Source organism: Lissotriton helveticus, chromosome 3_1 (genome assembly GCF_964261635.1).
Source record: "Lissotriton helveticus chromosome 3_1, aLisHel1.1, whole genome shotgun sequence".
NCBI lineage: Eukaryota > Metazoa > Chordata > Amphibia > Caudata > Salamandridae > Lissotriton > Lissotriton helveticus.
This window is the reverse complement of record NC_136061.1, coordinates 2,032,243,746-2,032,268,007: the sequence shown is the minus strand read 5'-3', so window position 1 is coordinate 2,032,268,007 and position 24,262 is coordinate 2,032,243,746. Positions and strand designations below refer to the sequence as shown.

At 47.6% G+C, this 24,262-nt stretch overlaps 1 protein-coding gene across 1 annotated transcript in view; it reads left to right on the top strand.

The window, feature by feature from the left end:
- SV2B (synaptic vesicle glycoprotein 2B) overlaps window positions 1-24,262 on the top strand; it is a 624,280-nt gene that overhangs the window by 480,691 nt on the left and 119,327 nt on the right. Inside the window, exon 9 of the mRNA XM_078684094.1 lies at window positions 11,587-11,751. Within this exon, the coding sequence (XP_078540220.1) occupies window positions 11,587-11,751 (165 nt within the window). The remainder of the gene's footprint in view (window positions 1-11,586; window positions 11,752-24,262) is intronic.

Sequence of the window (24,262 nt, the reverse complement as noted above, 5' to 3'; positions counted from 1 at the left end):
GTCGAACAGTTATGTGTACAGGATCGATCATCATTCGTCCTACATCCGAGTCGTTTCTGGCCCATAGATACAGGGGTAGGGTATCGAGCAAGGATAGGTCAGCATCTGTTATGGTGTACATATGTCGTGGGGGGTAGGGTCTGGACATGCTCGGGTTGTCGTACAGGATGACTCGGACTCCATCCGGGGAACACCTAATAGTAGCTCGGAAATGTTTCAGTAAATCAATACCCATAATGGCGTCAGGGGAGTTGGAGGAGAGCAGAAATGTTGTGTCTGTGGGATTGTTTCCTAGGTCAAAGGAGATAGGTACAGACAGGGGATTAGTGGAGGGCGTTCCATCGAAACCTATCGATGTAATGTGTGAGCCAGACAAGGGTGCCCTTGGAATCAGTCGCTTTGATAATACACTACGTGTCGCTCCAGTGTCTACCAAGAATGGAGACTTTGTACCCAGGACCTTAGCAGTGACGTAAGGACCTTGCTGGTCAACACAGAGCTCGACTGGATCCCTCCCTTGCCCCTGGCAGTCCTATGCAGAGTCGTGAGCATTGTTGCAGTCGGACTGTTGGCACTGATTTTGTCGGGGTCGGTCAAATGTGTTTGGTCTGCCAGGTCTGTCATTGGTGGTGTCGTAGGTCTGCCCTCGCCCCTGCCCTCCAGTTTTTGGGCCATTTGTCATGTCCCTTGTCTCTTTATTTTTAATCATTTCCCGAAGGGCCAGGCATTGAGACTTCCAATGTCCAAATTCTTTGCAAAATGCACACTGGTTCTCATCAAGGTCGGTTCGTGGAGTGCCAGGTGTGGGGTTGCGGTCTCTAGCGGGTGAATTCCTAGGGGCATTCGACTGGTAGTTTCCCCTATACCGTTCCCTTCCTGTAGTCACTCCCTGCAATTGAGCAATCATCACTCGTTCCTTTAAGTCCTTTTTCTTTCTCTCAGTCGCCCTCTCGTTCTCGTTCTTTTGGTGTTCATAATACTGAGCCATCTGAAGGATAGCTGCAGGTTTGGAGGCTCCCCAACTACTCTCACTCGTCTGTAACTTTTGGGAGACCTCTTGCGATAGCCCTTTTACGTAGTTTTGCACAAATAGGTGTTGTCCGGTTGCGGTGGTCATGTCTTGGCCACTGTAGTCGGAGAACACCGTTTCAAATCGGGAGAAATATTCTGATACGTCTTCCTGGGGTTTCTGACGGCAAGCCGTGACTACCGACCAGTCTACCTTCTTCTCTGGGATCAGCGTCTTTAGCTTCTGCACTATTTTGTCGGGGAGTTCCAGTATGTCTTTTACAGGTTTCTTTCCGGGCTCTCGCTGCCTATCTAGTTCATTGAGTTGTTTCCAGGTGTGTCCGAACAGGTCTGTGTGGTCGGCTTTCCGGATTTGCTTCCACACATCGGCCGGCAGACACAACCCGAAAAACAAATCAATGTCCGATAGAGTCATTATGGTTGAGCCCAAGGCTGTGCCTAGTTCTGTATAAAATGCTGTAGGGTTCTTTCTTAAATCGGGCAGGGTTTGCCTAAAAGTAAAAATATCTTGCCGATCCCATGGTTGGTAAACCCAGTTGTACACAACCCTCCCTTTTGCATCTGCGTGGTTGATATCATCGTTTGTTCCCTGACCTCTTGGGGGAACCCAGTAGGGGGCGGCTTCTCTGATAGGCATCATAGTGTTGGCTGCTTCTAATGGGGGTTCAATCGTCTCAGGGACTTGGATCTTGACCTCTGGTTTCTGTTCCGCGAGGTGGCGGAAAACCTCAAGCGTTTGCATGAAGAGGTCCGTCACATCGCTCTCAGTCCCATCTCCAACATCGACCCTTCTATATAGAGCCGTCAGTTTAGCAGGACCCTTATTCTGGTACCTATCCTCATAGGCGTTCAGGGTGTGGTAGCTGAACCGTAAAATGAAATGCCGTCTGTGACTACCGGCATGTGAATTGTGCATATTCATCGTATATTCTTCGCTCTCCTTCCGTTCTACCAGGGTCTTTGCTATCTGGTCGATTCCATCCCGCTCATCTTTGCTCAACCTATTTGGCCTGGCTGTTAGCTGCCTGCTAGTCTCATGTTCATCTGCTGTTGTTACCAATGCGGCTGGTGCGAAGGCCGTAAGAGCCGGGGCACTAGCGCTAGGGTCACCCACGCCTGCACTTTGAACTGGTGAGTGTTGTGCTAGAGGCTGGCAGGGAGCATAAGGAGGGGGCATGTAGATAATTGGAGGACCGAGCAGTAACTCGTCATTTGCCCGCTGTTTGGAGGGCATCTCCGGGTAGAGCGTAGGGGGGGGTCCTGACAGGGCATTGGCCTGCCAGTCCTGATTCTTGTGTTTGTTTAACTTCCTCTTTTCTTCTTATTTCTTCATCTAGTTCTTTTGCGGCCAGATGGGCTGCTTTTCATAACTCTTTCACTATTTTTGCTTCTTCTCTTTTCCTTCGCTGTTCTGCTTCTTTGCGCCACATGCCAATACTATCGAGCATAGTGGGCGTTGCCTTATTTATTTTTACAGCTGCTTCTAGTGTTTTTATTTTATTTTCATCAAAAGAACCTATCAGTGGCCACTGACTTTCAGGATCCTTTTTTGTATATTTATGCCATAACTTACTATAAGCTATAGCGACTAGTCCTTGCTTAGTAAACATGTCCTTATTAGGGGTGCCTTCCAGTGGAGCTGGATGGTTCATCTCTAATAAGCGGTCCGGGTTGATCCAACTACTAACCAATGGGGAGAAGAAAGGCATGACGGATTACAATGGGGGGCAAAAGCCTGCACTACCTATCTTTTCACTACTTGCAAAAAAACTGGACAGAATATTCTATTCTACGCTGTTTGCAAACAGAGAATACCTCCAGAAGGAACCAATTCCAAACAGTCAATGTTTGGATAAACAATCAATCAATGAGGAATGAAATAGGTACGACGGGTTAAAAGCTTGCGTTACCTACCCTTCACTATCTGCAAAGGGAGAGAGAATATTCCTACTCTTCCCCGTTTGTAGGCAGAGAAGATCCTTAAGAGAACCAACTTCGAACAATTCAATGCTCGATCAAACAATCAATCAATGGGGAGAAAAATAGGCACGGCAGATTACAATGGGGGACAAAAGTCCGCGTTACCTATCCTTCACTATCTGCAAAGACTAAACAGAGTGTGGCGACTCTGTGCTTGTTTGCAAATAGAGAATCTCTCAGAGACAATAAGACGAGTAATACTAGTATTTTCAAACAATCAAACAATCAATTTCGCAATTTGTCGTGTGTCACGACCTTACCCGGACCGCACGGACCGTTTCTCGTCTTCCGCTTCCAGCGCCCGATCGTCCTCTATTCTCTGTTGCTATCGCGGCACTCCTGGTGGTTCCCAGTCAGGACCGTAGATCACTCGGGAGAGGTCTGCTCGGAATCAGTGAAGTTCAGATGATCGGCTGTCAGACGAGGGTCTATCGGACAGGAGCTCTCCCGATCGTTGCAGTCGTTCACTCTGTCGTCGGGACCTCTCCCACTGGATCCACGTGTCGCTGATGGGCCCCGCGTTTGGGACGCCAATTGATAAAGATCAATTCAAAATGGTCAGGCTATTCTGTTGATGTTTCCTAAGTTAAATTTGCCCGGCGTTAGACGCCTCTAATACCATACGAAGTTATCCAATAAAGAGGCAGGCGCTGGAGACAGGAAGACAGGAAACAAGTTTTATTCCGACGGAGTAGAACACATCAGATCGGACAACAAGGTATCGTCTCGAGGTGCTCTCTCAGCCTCTCTGAGACCTGGTCTTTTATACCCTGGTTTAAGACATGTGAACGCTCTTTATTACAACAAAGTCATTGTGAAGTATGAGAACGACATCCCCGGCACCCCCCAGTTCCAGCCCATTCCAACACATGACAACAGCAGAGGCCCTTTCCCCTCATATGATTGGGAGGGGGCTATCACGCAGCTGAGTGTTCTGCCGATTCCTTTGGAATGTGTGCGCCTGATCGAATCTCAGGGGGTGGGGAGGTCATGATCAATAGTGGCTCCTTTCAGGAAAGGCGAGTGCATACAGTAGTGGGCAATAAACTGTATCCTCGGGCTAAGGGATGACCAGCGGTTCGTACAGGCAGTCGGGCTCAGAGGAAGGGGTCATCAAAGGAGGGGTATTCATGGACGGAAAGGAGGTGTTGGTCAGGCGCGGGGTGTGATTCCCTGAGACAGAGTCATGGGAGGGGAGGGTTCATGACTTGTGCATGTGAGTGCGGGGGCAGCCAGGGTGCGCGGGGAAGGCTTGCAAGGTTCAGGGAAGTGTGCTGACGGGCGATCGTGAACAGGGAGACCATGGTACCTAAAATGGCTGTCGTGTATGTTCATACGTGAGTCGGCAAGATGGCGTAGATGATGTTCAGTACACGAACAAAAATTCCACAACGCAGGGACACATAAACTCGCTATCTTAAACCATACTACGCAAAACAACATCCTAATCATAAAACACTGGTAGAGGTATAAAACAGGGTGCATAAATACATTACGCATACATCCCATTAGGCATCATATAATTACCATCATAATCACCAATCACCTTGCGCAAGAATCACAGTAGGTACTGACCACAGGCCAGCTGGCCTTCCATGGGGCTCAAATGCCCTTTGTCCCAAAAGTCAGGGCTGACTGCACCTGCAGCAAAAGAAGAGTGCGCAAGAGTGTTAGGCCTAAACGTGGCAGCTGTCCACTAATTGCTGGGCAGCTGTATAGCCACCAAGAGGGGCATGGGCATTCACTGTGCCCCCTGTAGAAGAACTGCGCAGTGTGGCAGCTGCCCATCTGCTAGGCGGGGCAGCTTTAGAAAAATGGCACTGGCCCAATGAATACTGGCACTCCTAGGGCTTGGTGAGCTCCCCTCTGGGACTCTGTCAAGAAAATGGCACCCAAGCAAATCAACGTGGGCACCACTGGGGGAGTCACACTCGGGGGACTCCTGGAAACACTTGCCCCCAACTCTGGAGTCCTGCTCTGGGACTCAAGAGGAGAATCCAAACTTTGCCCCCGTTGTAGCAGCTGCCCTCTGACAAGCAGGGCAGCTGCGAGCACCAACAATGTGCCCCAAAGCGGGCACCAACCATGTGCGTGTGGGCCCCTAAGCACTGTTATGGCCTCATAGGGGCAGCCCACTGGCAGTCGGGGCCGCTCTGTCTCAAGGCCCCACACTGGGGTTTCTTAAATCAATAGTTCCCCCCACGTTGGAGCGGCCCGCAACGGCAGGCCCGCTCAGGGGATAGGCAGGGTCACACTGCCGGGACCAGCAGCAATCCGGCACGCATGGAGCCCCCCAGCCCGTCTTGACTTACTGCGCTATTCTGCAGCTGCCTGCGGGGCCCTCCTGCGGCGGCTGTGGTTTGTCTCATCTAGTTGTGGTGGGGGCAGGCACCGGAAATGTGCCTCGTGCCCCCTCAGCTTCCTCTGGATGGCAGCACTTCTCCGGTGGAGCCTCCGAGGCTCAAGGTCAATCTCGCCCTGACAAGCAGACGGTCCGGGGCTCTCCCTCGCTCTCAGGAGCCCTGTGGAGAGATGCCGGCTTTCTCTCGGTGGTGCAGGAGCGCGGGGTAGGCTCTCGCCCGCTTCCTGGTTTCCTCTTCTCTTGCGGCCCCGCCCACGTTACCACACAGGTTGCCTGGCTTCCTGTGTCTTCCAGGTCGTGGCTTTGAGCTTGGTGTTCGATCTGGGCAATGCGGGGTATGCTCCCGCTTTAAAGCACAAAGTCCCTGGCGGGGTGGGCACCCGCTAGGGGTATTTAAAAGCACCAAAGCCCCTTGCGGGGTGGGCACCCGCTAGGCGTAGTTAAAAGCACTCAAAGCCCCCGGCAGGGTGGGCACCTGCTAGGGATATCTAAAAATGGCAGATATGCGGGGTGGGCTCCCGCGCCGAAAATAGGGCGGATTGCGGGGGAATCTCCACGCCAGGGATTCCCTTACCCAGATGATCGCAGCTTCATGCCGCTGTGGGAATTAGAAGCGCTGCCCCTCAGGACAGCAAAGCGACCTTCAGGAATTAAAAATAAGGCGCTCCTCAGGCAATCCAGATATAGTGCCTCCCAGGCACTTGAGTGCAATTTCCCAAAGAAAGTCTTGGAATGAAGGAAGGGGGCAAAGGATGGACCCATGCAAGCCAGCTCACAGTGCCCTCCAGCAGGGAGGCAGTCCCCAGTGGTGGTTCCTCCTGGCGCCCAGCAGCAGCAGCAGGCTCCCCTCAAGTCAGGAACAAGAGAACACTTTACATGGGGTCACGGCCCCTTCTTATACACAGATTTCCTTTGTCTAAAACTGTAGGGCAAGGGAGAACCAGTTACAACTGATTCTGGAGCACTTTGTTTTGCTCAGCCCCTCTCCCTATTCACAGGACAGGCCAGGGACATCAGACACACCACAGGAGGTTTAGCCAGCATTGTGGAGGGAAGGCACAGCCCTATTCAGGTCCCAGGTGCAAATCCTCCCTCCCATCTACATGCAGATCTCCCTATTCACCACCAGGCAGACCCAACCTGGCTCCTGGAGCCAACCACACCAGCCATCCCCTGTCACTCACAAGCCAGACAGGCAATTCACATCTCACAGCACACAGAAATGCCAACTTCTAAAAGTGGCACTTCTCCACTAGACACAGTCAATCTGCGCACACCATTGAGCAGCATTTATTCTCACAAGTTTGCAAATACCAAACTCGCCCCTGCACTCCTCTCACACCAGGAATTACCATTGACACACATAACCCCCATGCATTCCTATGGGAGGACAGGCCAATCTCACTACACACACTCAGAATGCGCACGCACTTTACACTGGGTCACAGTGTTAAAGTGCGCAGAAACCAAAAATAACTAGTTTCAGGTAACATTAAAGGCAAAAAGTTTTGGGGTGAACCTGCCAAATGGGCCAAGTCCAAGTGTCCATTTGTGGTATTATAAGTGTATTGCTGTGTGTTTTGAGTACAAATACTTTACACTTTGCCTTTGGGATAAGCCTGTCTGCTCATCCCAAGCTACCCAGATGTTGAGTAAGGGTTATCTAAAGTGTGTATCCCCCTTGCCCTGACTAGAGACAAGGGTCCCTATTTGGACAACGATACTCACCTCTGCCAACTAGAGACCCCCATTTCTAACACTTCCTGGATGCATCTTAGGTAGATTTAGTTCAGATAGTAAGAGGTAGAGAGTTCTAGGCAGTAGTAGTTGCACCAGTAAAAAATAACGCCTTGTTGAGAGGTTTTGTGAAGTTGGCTATACAGGCCTCTTACTTCACGGATCGGACAGTGGGAGGAAATGCTGAAGTCTATTATGGATAACTTTGACTGTAAAACAGCAATGTTTAAATTTGATCCTTGCATTAATTGGCAACTTGTAGATCAAGTGCAGCATGGAAATGATGCAGTCAAAGTTCCCTTACAGAGTGGAGAACTCCCTGTAGAAGTGAAAGAGTAGGTTGTGAAGTATCTCCAAGGATTCAATTCCTGAAATCTAGTCTGGCGACAACAAGAGCATGAAAACATTTTTTTCATGTGGTTTGTAAAAATGAGCTATATGACTTTCTTAGGTAGATGGGTATCTCTTTCTTAACAGAGTGTAGGAAGTAATGTGTGGTTTATTGCTTGTTTGATGTGTGGGTGCTAGTGAGGAGATACATGGGTGTTGCAGTGGGTGTTCCAATGCAACACCCATGAATTTCTACACTTCCAGAGATTTACAAAACCATGTAAACCTGGTGATGTGCCAAAACCTACTTCTCCCTCGGTGAGGTGCAAAGAGGAGAAATAACTTTATTTCTCCTTGTATTTTCCTCTTTCTGCCACACACAAAGGAAGAGTAAAAAACTTCCCAGGATTGTTTTTGTGCAGGGAGATACCCCTTTCCTGCATATATGTATTCCTGCCGACAACAAAGGCAAACTTGCACAAATGTGCAAGGGTGCCTCCATTAGCGTCAGGCTGTCAAAACAGCACCAGTGCTGTTGGAATGGAAAGTAATGCTCCCTATTGGATAAATATGGTGCATTCCTGCCCTTTCAGTTTGACATAGGGCAGAGCAGCAAGGTGACTTACTGCGCTGCCCTATGCCGAAATCCCATAAATGAGGCCCCAGGAGTGCCTTAAAAACAAAGGGGCATATTTACAAGCCACGTGCACCACAGGAGCATCACTTTTTGTGACACTCTGGCAGCACACATTACACATTTTTATCTATGAGACAATGCAAAGCCACTATGCCAGGCTTTTGATGGCCTCATAGCTATGGAGCAAGGCAAGGCATCGCAAATCGCAGAGTTGCCTTACCCTGCCCTTGGGCGGCATTCCATGGGCGTTGTGGTGGGTTTTCGTAACAAATAAAAATATCTTTGCTTTTCCTCGTTTTTTTCCTCTTCCTATCAATGCTGCATTCAGCAGCACACATAGAAAGAGGAAGACGCCTCTTAGGATTGTTTCTGTGCAGGAAGGTACCCCTTCATGCATAAAAGCAATCCTGCATGCAACAGAGGCACCCTAGTCTGCCAAAAAGGTGCCAGTGCAGGGAGAAAGGACAAGAATGCACTATAGTGCATAAATATGGTGCATTCCTGCCCTTTCACTTTGACGTTCGGCAGCTCAGCAAGGTGAATCTCATAAATGAGGGCCAAAGAGTCTTTTTCATGGGAGAGCAGGTAATCCAGTATTTGAGGAATCTTCCACTTTTATTTTCTACTAGAGTGCTCATGTTAAGATAATTAGGGCTACACACACACACACTCATACTTTGGGTAACCGTTCAACAAGTTTCCCAGAATGAATCTGTGACAGTGGTATTTAGGGGCCTATTTATGAGCTAATTTGTGTAGCCTTTGCACAACAAAAATGTGGTGCAAAAGCTAATCAACCCTTAGGTCAGATTTATGGTTATTTTACAGGGTTACTTTGCACGGCCATGAGTGGCTCCAAAAATCTGTAGTAAGGCAACGCAGCGCAAAATGCTGCATTGCCTTACTCTTTCCAGCGAAGATGTTCAATGGCTGTTCCCAAATTTCTCTCATGGCTTTGCATCAGAACTGGAAAATCTGTGAATGTGCTAAAAAAATGCCTTTCCCAGGATAGTTGTAACAAGGAGAAATTTCTTTATTTCTACTCATTGCATCCTCTTTGTATGTGTGCTGCATACCGCAACACACATTAGGTCTTATTTATGAGAACCTTGAACCACTTTTGCACCACGTAAAGTGGTACATGCGTGACACAGAGCTCTCAATTCGATTTATGAAGTCATGTAAAGCCACCCTGTGTGGCTTTGAGTGGCTACACAAATCTTGAGTAAGCCAACACAGCGCAAATAGCTGCGTCGCCGTACTCTGCATCCAGGAGGCATTCCATGGGAGTTGCGGTGGGTTTTCCCATGCATCACCCATGGATTTTGATGCATTCTGCAGCATACATAGAAAGAGGAAAATGCTTCTCAGGTTTATTTTTGTGAAGGAATGTGTCCCTTCCTGCACAAAAGTAATCCTGCATGCAACTGAGGCACTCTTGCACCAGGGTGCAAGGGTGGCTATGTTGGCGCTAAGCAGCCAAAATGGCGCTGGTGCAGAGAGAAAGGATGGGAATGCACCACATTGCATAAAAAAGGTATATTCCTGCCCATTCACTTTGGCGTAGGCAGTGCAGTAAAGTGTCAGAATACCATAAATGAGGGCCACAGGTAGAGGAATATGCCTTTCATATTTGGTTTTGTGCTGGAAGGTGTCCCTTCCTGCAAAAACACAATCTTTCATGCAACGCTGTCACCCTTGCACCGTCTGTCTATGTTGGTGCTTGGCTGCTAGAAGGGTGCCAGCGCAGAGGAAAAGCCAGGAAGGTGCCATATTACCCTAAATAAGGCGCATTCCTTTTCCCTTTCCCTTTCAATTGTGTGTCTTTTGCTTTCTCGCCCTAAGTGCGCCAGGTATGCCCAGACGTGGGTCCTGGGCTCACTGTGCCACTGGACTCAAGCTATCCTGGCAGAAGAGGGGTGAAACCCCAAAACCGGTCCTAGGATGCTTGTTTCCGGTCCAGGGAGGGCCTGGCTCGGCAGTTCGGGCTGGACTGCTCCCATCAGGCACAGGGTCAAGACTGATGTGCATATGGCCAGGTGTAAACTGAGATGGCATGATGAGCAAAAGAATGATTGATTTAATCCAGATCTCTTGGCTGGGGGTGAATGTTTTGATTTGTTCTTCAATCCATCCATCAATTGTGTGTTTTTTGCTTTCTCGCCCTAAGTGCGCAAGGTATACCCAGACGTGGGTCCTGGGCTCACTGTGCCACTGGAATCGAGCTATCCTGGCTGAAGAGGGGTGAAACCCTGAAATCGGTCCTAGGATGCTTGTTTCCAGTCCAGGGAGGACCTGGCTTGGCAGTTCGGGCTGAACTGTTCCCATGAGGCACAGGGTCAAGACTTATTTGCATATGGCCAGGTCTAAACTGGGATGGCATGGTGAGCAAAAGAATCATGGATTTAACCCAGATCTCTTGACTGGGGGTGACTGTTTTGATTTGTTCTGCATGCCTTTCATCAATTGTGTGTCTTTTGCTTTTTCACGTAGTGTAGCACAGCATTGTGATTTGCTTTGTGGCGTTGCACTGCGTGACTTTTTGATAAATAGGCCCCCTAGTGAACATTTTTGATTGAGTGTCCAGGCAGACGTAAATGCAGGGATTTTAGCTGCTGCTGTTTTGGAAGCAGACTGCTGCTGCTGAAGAGAGTGATGGCGTCCCAGAACAGAACGCGGCAGAATGCTGGATAGTTCTTACGTGCACTGACCCAGATTCACGGATGCAGTTTGTTCCCGATGGAATTTAGGCTGTCACTGTGATAGAATACAAATTACATTCAGAACTTGCATCATATGCTTTTAACTGAGCCTCGGAATACTCCAAAGGAAAACTTAGTGCGAAGGGAGGTTAGAAAACGTTTTAGAATAAATTCCCCTATTATTTATTAGTTTGATTTATATATCTCGGATATACCAGGTGCCTAATGATTAGTTTGTCGAAATGGTAGAAAGACAATAGTGCCATCTAGCGGAGAGCCAGGTGAACAGTCAAATATGTTTCAACGTTTTTGCAACGCTGCTGTTATTAATAAAAGAGTGCGCTACATTGTATTAGTATACTTCGTTCAGTATTGCAAATCACAGCCTGAGTTAGAATTTACGTAGAAAGAACATGTCCAGGAGCATGGGCAACCAGATTGTCAGACTTTAAATTCTCAGTGGAACAACTTGCTTTTAACTGCTATTGAGAGCTGAAGCGTTAATCCTAAAATAAGACTAGAGGAATGTGCAGAATTGTCTTAGAAACTATGGTGTTATTTTATTGTTCTGTTTTGATTTTCGTGAAGTTTCAAGAAAATGCCACGACTTGTCTGCCAAATATTTTTCTGTATTACGGAAATTTGAAAGTATTATTTGAATCAAAATAACAGGAGAGGGCTCATTCGCTCATACGAAGAATATAAGATTTTAGAGAGATCTTTTGGGAAAACAATGTCGTTGTCTTTTTTTTTAAAGTGGTGTCACCTGGGGAGACTAATGGTATTTACTGCTTTGTTTTATTTTACAGTTATTACGGGCTTACTGTTTGGTTTCCAGACATGATCAGATACCTCCAGGAGGAGGCATATGAAGCAAAAGTTAAGGTCTTTGAAGCTGAGCGTATCCACCATTTTGTGTTCAACTTTACTCTTGAAAACCAAATTCATAAGAACGGAGACTTTTTGGATGACAAGTATGTGTTATTGATTTAAAGTCTGCATTGTGTCTTGGTGCTCAACATTGTCAGCTCTTTAGATACTTTGGCCTGAAATGTGTCTTATCCTACATCGCTGTACATGCACTACGTTTCTGTACTTTTATTTTGCTTCATTTACATGTGATAGATTTATATGCTTCTTCAATTCTTCCATTTAGTCTTTGGATATGGAATATACCCAGGAGAATGTACATTAGAACTCAGATGTTTTTTCTAGATTTCAATGGAACTTAGCTATGGCTGCCTCCGAGTAAGGTTGCTTAAGGAGAACAAAGCCATTGTAGTGCAACCCAAATACAAGGGGCCTTATTTATGAAGGCCTTGCACCACTGGTGCGTCACTTTTGAAATGGGAAAAAGTGACTTACCGGCGGCGCAAGGCATTCATAAATAAGGCTCTAGATCATTTTCCATCTTCATTCTTTTAAGTCCTAAATGCGTTGTAATAATATGTTATCCTAAATGTGCATTGCACTCTGCAAACTGTAATTTCTATTGACCGATCTGTTGTGCTATTGTCCTGAATGTGGTAGACTAGGATCATACACTAGACAAAGTGTGATGGACTCTGGCGTTGAATGATATAGGAAAGATAGGCATATGGATCAAGCCTACCAGCTACCACTCGGCTGTGTAACTGATCTCATGTTGTTTTATGTAAATCAAAGAGAGAAGCTAATGCCACAATGTTGAGGCAATCTTTTTACCCAAGCAACCCCACCATGGAAACAAGTCTACAACACTTGGCAAAGCATGGCATTAAGCGAACATTGCTAATGCACACTTCACCATTCTGAAGACGCAGGGATGCGCTGTATTCACAAAAATGCGGCGCACCTCTGTGTTTCCCCTTAGCGCTGGCGCTAAATCTAGCTGCTGAGTGCCAATGCAGGCACCCTTGCACCATACTAAACGGGTGTCTGCATTGGGGGGAATGATTATTTATGTGCTGGAAGGTGTTCCTTCCTGCACTTAAACAATCCAGAATGCTGATTTAAAACTCCTATGTGTGATGCATTGTGCAGCACACAAGAAGTTGAAAATCTCCATTTATTTAATGATTGTTTATGTGCAGGAAGGGACACCTTCCTGCATATTCACTATCATTGATGGCAATTTGCTTTTTCTATGTGTACTGCACGATGCAGCAGATATAGACACAGCAAAAACAAGGAAAATTAACAATGTCTCCTCGTTTTGCCATGTTAAGACCAGGTTTTCCCTGGTCTTAATTTTGGCGCTTCCTCCTATTTACACTACCCTGGTAAATAGAGGGCAGCATCAAAATCAACACCAATTGCCCACTCCTTTCATGCAGGGGGCCTTATTTACAAGGGGACATTAGGCCACATTAAGTGGCTTAACACTGCCTTGTAAATAAGGCGAATTGATTATCGCCACAGGAACGTCACAAAAAAAGGGGTTCCTGTGGCAATAGGGGCTTGTAAATATGCCCCTAAATGTGCTGTGCTAGTGTGAAATGGTGGTAAATTTCTGTTTTCTGATGTGCAAAAAGTTAGCTTGGCGTTATGGATCCTTGCTATGAATGTGCTGATAATTCAGTGTTTCCTTGTTGGTGTTATTGGGAAAAAAAATAACCTTACAACATCGTCCATATAAAATAATAAAATCCACATCATCAAGACTTAAAATTCAGCATAATTATTTGCTATCTCTTAAAACGTACATGCTCAGTCTCTAGTGGCACACATTCAGTAGTCCAATTAGTCTCTTTCCACACAGTTCAAAATGTACTTTTTTCCTAAATATTAAATGATTCTGGTTTGAAAAACAAATGCAAAAGCCTCATCTTGTTATAGAATTCAGGCTAATTACATGTCATTTTTAATGTTCATTGATGATCTTAGGCACCCTCTAAATATTTATGTTGAACACAACAGTCATTTACATTATCTAAATTCAATAAGAAACAAAACTCTCCTCTAGTCTTAATGTTTTGTTTTCTATTGGTTTCTTTACCAAAGGTATGTGAATAAAACCTGTCACTAGGTCGCCACTGGGGAGTGCACAGCAATGAATTACATTGCCAGTATACCAATAGCATAACTGACACGAAGAATGACCTTCTTGCATAAAACATTGAGTTTCTAAGCTAAATACAGGTTGTACACATATCGTGCATATGAAAATTGTGAGATCTCAGTTTTGTCATCTGCCAAGAAGGACAATTACTTCAAATAGATTTCACTCATGACTGGCCACAGTTGTCAGTCACGAAAGAAATGTTATGCACCCGTGTATAAAACTCGTGAGATGCATGTAGCCTTTCTGTAAATTGCACAGTGTATGTTGCTAGTGTACCTCTTGTGCTGCAGCAGGGCGTTCCTGGAAGAGAGTTTCTGCTGGAACCAAGTCTTGCCTGAGATGAAGTTATGCAGTTAGCATGGCCCTTGCAGAAATTAGACAAAACATGTGGGCTTGGAAGGGAGTTCGACTGTTAAAGCTGGTTAGTGCTCATTTGAACAATATTTCTGCTGAATATTGCTTCTATCAGCCCATTATTGCCTTTTATTTTAAACCACCATTAGGTGTCTCTGCATACTTTAGAAATAGTATTCACAATCGGTCCAAGAGTCTACCCACAGGATAAATGATATCTCATTGACTTATTGGCAGCTGTGACTTGCACGTCTAGTAAATACAGTGACACACCCCCTTGAGCCACACCCCTCAAGAACTAGGAATGAATTGGCATGCAGCCTACATGGAGAAAAGGAAGAGTGCGCATGACTGGTTTAGTCGGCCCCAGAGGGCCGACCAAACAGTCAGGGCCTGCAACATTGGGCAAGCCACTCCACCCCGACCCATCCACCCGCCCGCCCCCAACATAATACTTCTGCTTTATCGCAGCAATGGTAGTTTCACCATTTTATGTTTCTGCTTCCCTACAAGAAAGCAGTGGTGCGATGATCCTCCACCCTAGTGGTGGAGCCGCCCCTGCTTAGAGAGTTAAATAATGGCTGTAAACGTCTGCTATGGCCTCCAGGCCATGATATCGAATCCTAGTAAAGCCAGTGCAGTTTTCCATTGTTTGGAGTTGGTTTATTGACTACCATTGAATTAGCCAATGGTTATTTATGGAGCTTATAAACGATTCAAGAGTGTATTGAATCACCGTAATAAACAAGCATTGGAAAATGCAACAGGTTATGCCTATGTGATTAATATTTTTTGTTATTATATGTTTTAGCTTGGTGAGCAGTCGTGCATATGAAATTACTGAAATTTCATAATAGTGTTATGACTAGTTTATCGAGAAAGCCAATATATTGTGCAGTAATTGGTGGTAATATAATGTGGGGATATTAGGTAAAGTGCGGAGGGCAAAGAAAAAAATCATGCAGCGGGCAAGCAAGTTTGGAAATGCGTGCAGCCATGGTGAAATTAGGTGAAGGGTGCAGAGCAAACCAAGCAAGCACAACGCAAGCGCTGTGCAGGCAAAACCTAACAAGAATGTTATATGTTTCTCTGAATGTTGAGAACATTTGCATGTTGCAACCTTTCAACTCTTGCAGGAGTTGTATAGGAAAACGTATCAGTTTTGATGCAGGTCCCCGCTGTAGGTGCTAAAATATGTTCCACAACACAAAATGGAAGTTTATATGGTGTCAGAAACAGGAGTAGGGAGGCTGCCAGATGAAAATCTCCCCAATTCATTCTAATCTGGTACTCTAAGTATCTTTATATAATTCAACCGCTGAGATGACAATGCCAGGCTCTGAACCCTGTGACCCACCTGCCACAAAGATGTCAGCAGAGAGTGTTTAACCCACTAATTTTTTGTTTAAATGGCTTTAGTGCTAAGATCTAACACTTGAAACTCTGGAAGGAAACAGATGTATAATCATACCCATTCGTGCTACGTGGCTATATGACAGAGCTATGTAATACATTTACTTTGCATTGAATTAAAACTGAAGTTAGATTGGTGACATGCTTCAATAAATTAGTGTCTGAGAAAATGACAACAGGCCTGGTACATTGACTATAATGTAGACCATATAATATTTAGGAAGATATGAGTTGAACGCTTGATAGTCGCCAAAAACTCCATATGTGATCTCCAGAGCAATTCATTAAACTGGGCACACTCTATCTCTCACTCGTCTTCCGCCATTACACTGTTAAGCACATGACCCATGACAAGACAAGACACCACCTTGGTCACTCACGCACAACACAAGTACTTTCCACTTAGGCCTCATTGCACATACAACTCTCTTCCACTAAAACACTCCCCCAAAGTGTAGCGTGCCACCTGCCAATACTGCGCCTCACCTCCCACAATGGTGTATGAAGCACTATACAAATACAGTTTTAAAATCATGCATTTTCACTCTGTATCTAGTTATGTATGTTCCGAGCATACAGGCCAAACGTGGCTAATCTGTGCATACAATGTGTAAACTTTAGCTTTCTCACCGCTTTGTTTCATGACAAGATTCAGCTCATTAAATGTGTGTGAGTTAGTGATTGAAATCACAAACAATTTTCTCCCTTTTCCTTGAAAGCAACTTCCAAGCGGTAAATGTATACGCTAGCATTATTGATAATCCACATTTGTATAGCGCACAATCACCCGTTAGGGTCTCTAGGCGCTGGGGGCCGTCGGGAAGATTAAGCAAGCTATTGCCCAGAGTCGCATAGTGCTGGGCTAACCTGCCGCCGGACCCGGGGATCAAACCCTGATCCCCAGATTCCAGCGTCAGTCGCCCTGGCCGCGGCGCCACACCTCTCCACTATTTGTGTGAATTTACAAGAGCGCATGCTGTCCGCCCCCATCACCTGAGAGAATGTAAGCACCTTGGGAACGGAAAGGTCACCTCCAGACATTACAGGAGTTGGGAATCATTAACAGAGGTCATGCACATGCTTCAATTCAGTTGAAGCTCTGTAAGTGATACAACGGTTCCACAGTGAAACAAAAGTAGGATGGAGATAGGTCACAAGCTGTCTGGATCACAGTACAGTTGTAAAGGGATGGGTCAGTGGTCACACTAGGGATGGAACGTGGGGTAGCGCTCAGAATCAGAAACAGAAGCCACTCCCGAGGATGTGGCATAATGGCCAGAGCTGATGACTTTGGAACTGGGGAACCAGGTTTGAGTCTCGGCGTTGGCTCAACATCCTGTGATTCTGGGCAAATCACTTAATCTCCCTGTGCCCACCAAAAATGAATGTGTCCTTGTGTAATGTAACTGTTTACATCCTGCAGAGTGTGCCTTTTTCAAGCATGAGGAAATGGTCTATCCGGCTTCACAATTGCAATGCTGTGCATAATGCCAAGACTGCGCTGCTGCTTTAATCTAGTGTCGGGAAATATGTATACTCATAGCTTATGTTGTAACATTCACAAGCTGGACCAGAATCCGGTAAATTCTATGCTGCTTTTCGCTGTTAGAAGGCTGTTTTTTTATCAACCTGGCAGAGGCAGAAAGTGCTCTCATAAACACTATGCATTTTATGTTCCTTTCCTTGCAAAAACATGATAGAAAGTGTTGACCACTCACTGGATGCTAGATAGAAGGCCACTGTTGAGATTTACCATCATTAGCAATACAGTGACTAGGCCCATTTGATTTTACAATCACAAAAGTGGGTAACATGTCTCTTAAAACAATCCAGTAGTACGTCGTTTTCACATACAGCTGACGTGAATGTGGTGAAGCTGAGTTGAAACTAGAAGAGAATGAGCAGTGTAATAGTTAGCGCTCTAGTGCTTGACTGCACACGCATCCCTACATCCGCAGGTCAGGCGTGGCCTGCGGGAGTTAAATAAAAGGAAGGCGTCCGCTCGGGGACATCACTTCCAATCGTGACCGGCATGTGTGTGTGCCTGATTCTCTGCAGCTCCACGCTTCCACCCACGCGCGCGACCAGGCCGACAGCAGTCTACCCCTGCCAACTGCCCCTCACAACACTGGCGATGAGGGTGGGGGGCTTTGCCATTGCCCAGCGTCACGGACCGTCCCTGCACTCCAGGGACACACGGTGAGCCGACGCGGGGAGCTCACCGCCGGGTGCATGCTGCAAATGCGGTGCGGCCCTGCCATCGCTCACGCATCGCGTGTGATACTGTGGGAGAGCGCGCTGAGTGCACGAGGATCACTGCGGGAGTCCTTAGCCCCTGTCAAGCCTGCCTTCTCATTGCTGGGGGCCCGTTTCTCCTAGAGGAGGAGAGAAGCAGCAACTGGTGGCACGTTCAGGACAGTGCAGGGAGCATTTGCACAGGCGACGCAAGTCAAGGTGCTGGAGGGGACACCGCAAACCACCACTGGTGTTCAGAAGCAGTAAAGGGCGCCAACACGATGGCCTGCTGCAAGCCAGGTCCTGCGTGCCCGTGAGGTCGCGCACATGTCGCCCACACAGGTGCGTGTTGAAGCTCACAGTACTGCTGAGGGTGTGTGACAAGGTGTCGCCTGAGGAGGACAGACGGTGTGGTGCCAGGCACTCCAGAAGAAGGGGGAAAAGATGAAAGAAGGGCGAGTCACGCCACGCCAGAGGCCCTGTGTATCGTGCCACACGACATCACGCCATGGTGGATACCGACGCGGACGCAAGCCCCATACGCATCCAGTTTCAGCATGCTGCATCGGGGGTTTTGCCGCCATTTAGTGAACTGGAAGGCCCGGCAACTGCGTCACCGCGCTGGAAGACGTGGATAGCGCGCCTGGAAAACCATTTCATTGTTATGAGGGAGTCCGACAAGGCAATCAAGAGGTCTCTGTTGCTTCACTATGCGGGAGATGAGATATTCAAACTATTTAAACATCTACCCAACACCGGAGCGGAGGATGACTACGATGCAGCCGTAGCGGCGCTCAATGGCCATTTCGAGAGTCGGTGGATCTATTTTACGCTCGCTTACAAGAACTCGCGAGTACGTGCACGGATGAAGACCAACCCAAAGCAATCCGACGGCAACTCATTCAAGGATGTCGCGACAAGATGCTACGGGGACTGATATTAAGGAAACCGGGGATTACACTTGAAGACATCTTGATACTTGCGCGGTACCACAACCTGTCTGCTGTGAGAACAACGGCGATGGAGCAAGCACTTAACTAACCCCAGGGGAAAGTGGAGGCAATTAAAATTGAGCGTGCCGACGCAATAAGAACACAGCCGCGAGGACCCCAACTGAGAGAGTCTCGGAGGGAAAATTCCAGACCACGTTGCGGATACTGCGGCCATGAGCCCCACGCAGCAAAGGATTGTCCGGCCCAGGGCAAAACATGCACCCACTGTGGAATTCGGAACCACTTCGCATCAGTATGCCAACGGCGCAGCAATCCCAGGACCTTTAGGAAGCAAAAGCCACCAACAAGAGCAGTACGACAGCTGTCCATGGACGACCCACCCCCCCCGAGGGGGCTCGACAAAGACCTGCCAGATACCTGCCAACCGCAGATGATTCCTCAGAGACGGAAGACGAAGAGGCGTACATCGTTTCATTCGCACAAGAACTGAAACAACGCCGGAGGCCTCAGCCCACGTGTGTTGTCCAGATGGCTAGAAATGAAGTCAAAGCTGTCATCGACACTGGAGCCACGGTCAACGTTATAGGCCTGCAACAATTCAGGAAACTACGACCTCGCCCTCCTGTCCTGCCATCCAAAACGAGGATTTACGCCTACGGAGCCAACACCCCGTTACCCCTAAAAGGGAAGATCACAGTACCAATCAGGTCGGATGACCTGGAGGTGATGGCAACAATCCATGTGATCGACAGGGAGGCGGACACCCTTTTGAGTAGCCATACGGCCGAAGATCTAAAGCTAATAGCGTTTGCCACCCGAATCCGAATGCACCAAGTGGATGAGCTAATGGGGCAATTCCCAGAGCTGTTCGATGGTCTGGGCTGTATCAAGTGTGAACCCATCAAACTACACATTGATAAGGCTGTTGCCCCCATTGCCCTGTGACACCGGCGGATTCCATTCCACTTGAGACAGTTGGTGGAGAAAGAACTCGAGAAACTGGAGGACCAAGGTGTTATTGAAAAGGTGTCTGGGCCGACCCCGTGGGTATCCCCCATGGTCATCGTGGAGAAACCCAAGCAACCAGGGGCGATCCGTTTGTGCATTGACATGCGGCTACCAAATAAGGCAATTAAAAGGGAGCGACATTTAACGCCTACGATGGACAACATCATTGCAGACGTGAATGGATCGAGGTGGTTTTCCAAGATCGACCTGAACGCGGGGTACCACCAACTACCCCTTGCAGAGGAGAGCTGTTTCATTACCACCTTCAGTACTCACCTCGGACTGCGACGGTATAAGAGACTGAACTTTGGGATCTCCTCGTCGGCAGAGGTGTTCCAAAACACCATACGGGAATTACTGTTGGGTCTGCCTGGGGTCATCAATGTCAACGATGACATACTCATACATTCTGCAACAGCCGCCGACCACCACAAGCACCTTCGAGACACCTTGAAGAGACTTAGTGCACATGGAGCGACGCTCCACAAGGAGAAGTGCCAGTTTTTCCAACCGTCGATTGAATTCTTTGGATACGTTTTTAATCAAGAGGGCATCCAGGTGGACCCGAGGAAATCGAAGGCCGTAAAAGACACCTCAACACCTAAATCCCCGACGGAAGTGAGGAGTTTCCTGGGTATGGCCACCTATTGTGGCCGCTTCATACCCAGCCTGGCTACCTGGGGTGAACCTCTGCGTCCGCTAACCAAATCTGATGCAGTCTGGCGGTGGGGCCCCAAGGAAGAAGAAGCATTTCAAGGGATAAAGGACGCTCTCCTGACAAAAGCCACCTTAGCTTACTTCGACCCCACCAAACGTACAGAGGTACTGGTGGACGCCAGCCCAGTGGGCCTGGGTGCGGTGTTGACACAAGAATGAGAGCCAGGCCAGTGGACGGCCTTAGCTTTTGCCAGCAAGGCCCTTACACTGACAGAAGCCAGGTACGCTCAAATTCAGCGAGAAGCACTGGCCAGCAAATGGGCCTGCAGCAATTTCCATCTGTACTTGCGAGTACACCCGTTTGTTATGATTACCGACCATCAACCATTGGTCCCACTCTTCAAGGGGACAGCCCCGCACCCACCTCCAAGGATTGAACGGTGGGTGATCCAACTACAACCCTATGAGATGGAGGTGGTGTACCGGCCCGGAGCCAAAAACCCTGCTGACTTTTTGTCCCGCCATCCTAGCGAACAAGGACAGAAGGAGGAGGATGGAGACAGTGAAGAATTTGCCCAGTGGGTAGCACTCACATCGTGCCCTCAGAGCATGTCCTTGGCGGAGATCAAAGAAGCGGCCACCACCGACACAGTATACATCCGGACGCTTAGAGCGGTTCAGGAAGGATCGTGGGTAGAATACCTCCGCCACACCAACTCAATGACCTCGGAGGACAAGGATTCCCTCACGAAAATGTGGCGCTATGACATGAGCTGAGTGCCACTGAAGACGGCGTTCTGTTGAGAGGATCCTGTTTGGTTATTCCACAGAGTCTGCAAAATCGAGCCGTACAGCTGGCACATAATGGACACCAGGGAGTGACAAAAATGAAGGCGAGAATGAGGGAGAAGGTATGGTTCCCGGACCTGGAGAATATGGTGGAAGAACATGTACGGAGATGCATGGCATGTCAGTTGACGAGCGAACCAGAAAGGCCCCAGCCAATTATTACTGAGGAAGCGTGCTCGACCCCATGGGCCAAGGAAGTTGGACTTTGGAAGTTTTCCCGGGGGAGGACATACTTGTTGACACCTACTTCAAGTACCCAGTGGTAGAAACAGTCACGTCCACCGCATTCAGCCACGTAGGTCCAGCCCTGGAGAAAATATTTGCCATGTTTGGGCTCCCACAGGAAGTACGCAGTGATAATGGACCTCCTTTCCAAGGATCAGAGTTCGCCACATTCCTCCAGCAGCGGGGAATCCACCACCGATGAATCACGCCCCAATGGCCACAAGCCAATGGGGATGTTGAGAGATTTATGCGCACATTGAACAAGGTGTTCCGCATAGCTGTGGTCGAACAAGCTGACCCCGAGCAGAGGCTCCACGAATTTCTAAGAGAGTATCGGGGAACGCCCCACTGCACGACCCAGAGGAGTCCCTGGGCGCTCATGTTCCATGGACCCCGGAGAGACCTTCTTCCCAATAGCCCGGGGTGGACACCGGCTCCATTCAATGACGAAGAGGCGCAGGAAAGAAGGAGGCATGGAAACTAAAGAGTGAGCAATCGGCGGAGGGCCGCGCAAAGAAGACTGACACACGGAACACCGGTCATCCCACGGAACAGGCGGCAAGGAGGGAAGTTTCAAACCAGATATGAGCCAGGCACCTGGACAGTCACAGCCAACAGTGGCACGATGGCAACGGCCAGGAGGGGAGAAGAGGAAGTATCGAGGAATATCTTGTGGTTCAAAGAGGTCCAGCCGGAGAGCCGCAGGGGGGAAACGCTGAGTGAACACAACCCCGAGATGACAGCCGTAGTAGAAAGTGAGGAGGAGTCGACTGTGAGAGACCAGCTGGGAGAAGACAGCGAGGCACAGCCCCCCCCGACTCCGGAGGCGAGTTCCAGCAGAGCCCCCGTCGAGACACGGGGAGAGGGGGTGCGAATCCTCAGCGATATAGGTTGAGGCCCAACCCACAACCGAGCCAGAGACTGAGAGACTATGCCTGTTTGCTGAGACCCTGAATCGACACCAAGGGACACGCAAGTACCGAACATAGTTATCTGTAAACTATACCAAAATGTATGTGATGTTAATAGACATTTTGTTTGAAAAGAACATGGTTGGATAGGGATGTAATAGTTAGCGCTCTAGTGCTTGACTGCACACGCATCCCTACATCCACAGGCCAGGCGTGGCCTGCGGGGTTAAATACAAGGAAGGCGTCCGCTCAGGGACATCACTTCCGACCATGACCGGCATGTGTGTGTGCCTGATTCGCTGCAGCTCCGCGCTTCCACCCACACGCGCGACCAGACCGACTGCAGTCTACCCCTGCCAACTGCCCCTCACAACAGGCAAGACAGGATGCCGTATAATGGACAGAACATCCGACTTTGAAGCTGGGGAGCCAGGTTCGAGACCCGGATTTGACTCAACAACCACAAGCACGCTTGGAATGTGTGCTAGCACAAAAAGTTTAAATCAAAGACATCGTACAAACAAAAAAAACATTTAGCGAGAAGCGCGCTTCAAATGCATGCAAGCAGGGAGAGATTACGTAAAGGTAAACAAACAACGTGGTGCAGATGAAACTGAACAAAAGACGGTCCTCCCACCAAAGCAGATGAGAATGAGTACTTTGTCCCAAGAAACATATAAGGAACACAAGGAAACAGCATGCTAGAACCAATAGAAACAGATGAAATGTAAGTGGCAAGCACCGGAACCAATGAAAACCAAGGAAAGAAGATTTATATAAAATACAATAGATTTCACAAGCGAAGCACAAGCACTGTGCCGGCGAAACGTAAAATGGCTTTCTTATACATAAAATGACACTCACCCAGTTACGTTGTTCTGCATCACACACACAGCTTTAGATTGGTAAGTTTAATTGCATCTCTGTTGATCCACTAAAATATAAATAGCCTTAAGTAATTTGAAGCTCCCTTGCGTAATAACACATAGTGGCCTACAATTTTAAAACCACTAACTCAGAGAGAATCAAAGCACTGCTATTTACAAGGTTAGTAAGTTTCTTTTAGTTTCTTGAGATATACTGTCACCTAGTGACCATTGGAGGAAACAGCAGTTTGTGATAATTTTCTTTTTACTGCTCATGTTTACTGAGTATTTGAGCCACGAATTTGGTAAATTCCAGGTCAGGTAAGATAATGTCCCTAACAGAATCAAATCATTCGTATCTAGAACGGCAAATGACATATTATATCAATTTGTTGTTTAAAATATGATTACAAATGGTGTTCTCCTTAAAGTGAAGTCGATTATTCAAAGGATTCAAGAGGAGGTCAATTTCACTGGAATTGATTCAGCTTTAATTGCTATCAACACTAGTAAATTTCCTGTTTGATCTTGGCTACTTTTAATACTAAATTAGTAGGAGGGAGGACCGGAGAAAACAGAGATGTCTCCACTCTCCACCCTAAATTGCAGTTTCTGTATTGGGTAACTAACACGATAAAAGTGACACCTTCTTGCCAGTGCAAGCTTAAGTGCAGCTACTCCGGACATGATAAGAAAATGCCTCTCGTGATCACACACAACACAGAAACACTACCCACATGGGCCACACAATAAACTCCCATTCTTCCATCATAGCAACAGCCAATGGATAGGGTATTTATTATTTTCCACTTAAGTACACTTAGGAGCCTCCTCAGAAATACAAGGGGCCTTATTTATGAGAACCCTGCATCACGTTTGCACCACGTAAAGTTGTACATGCATGATTCAAGGCTCTCATAAGGAGTTATGAAGCTTTGCAAGGTCAACCTGCGTGGCTTTGAGTGGCCTCA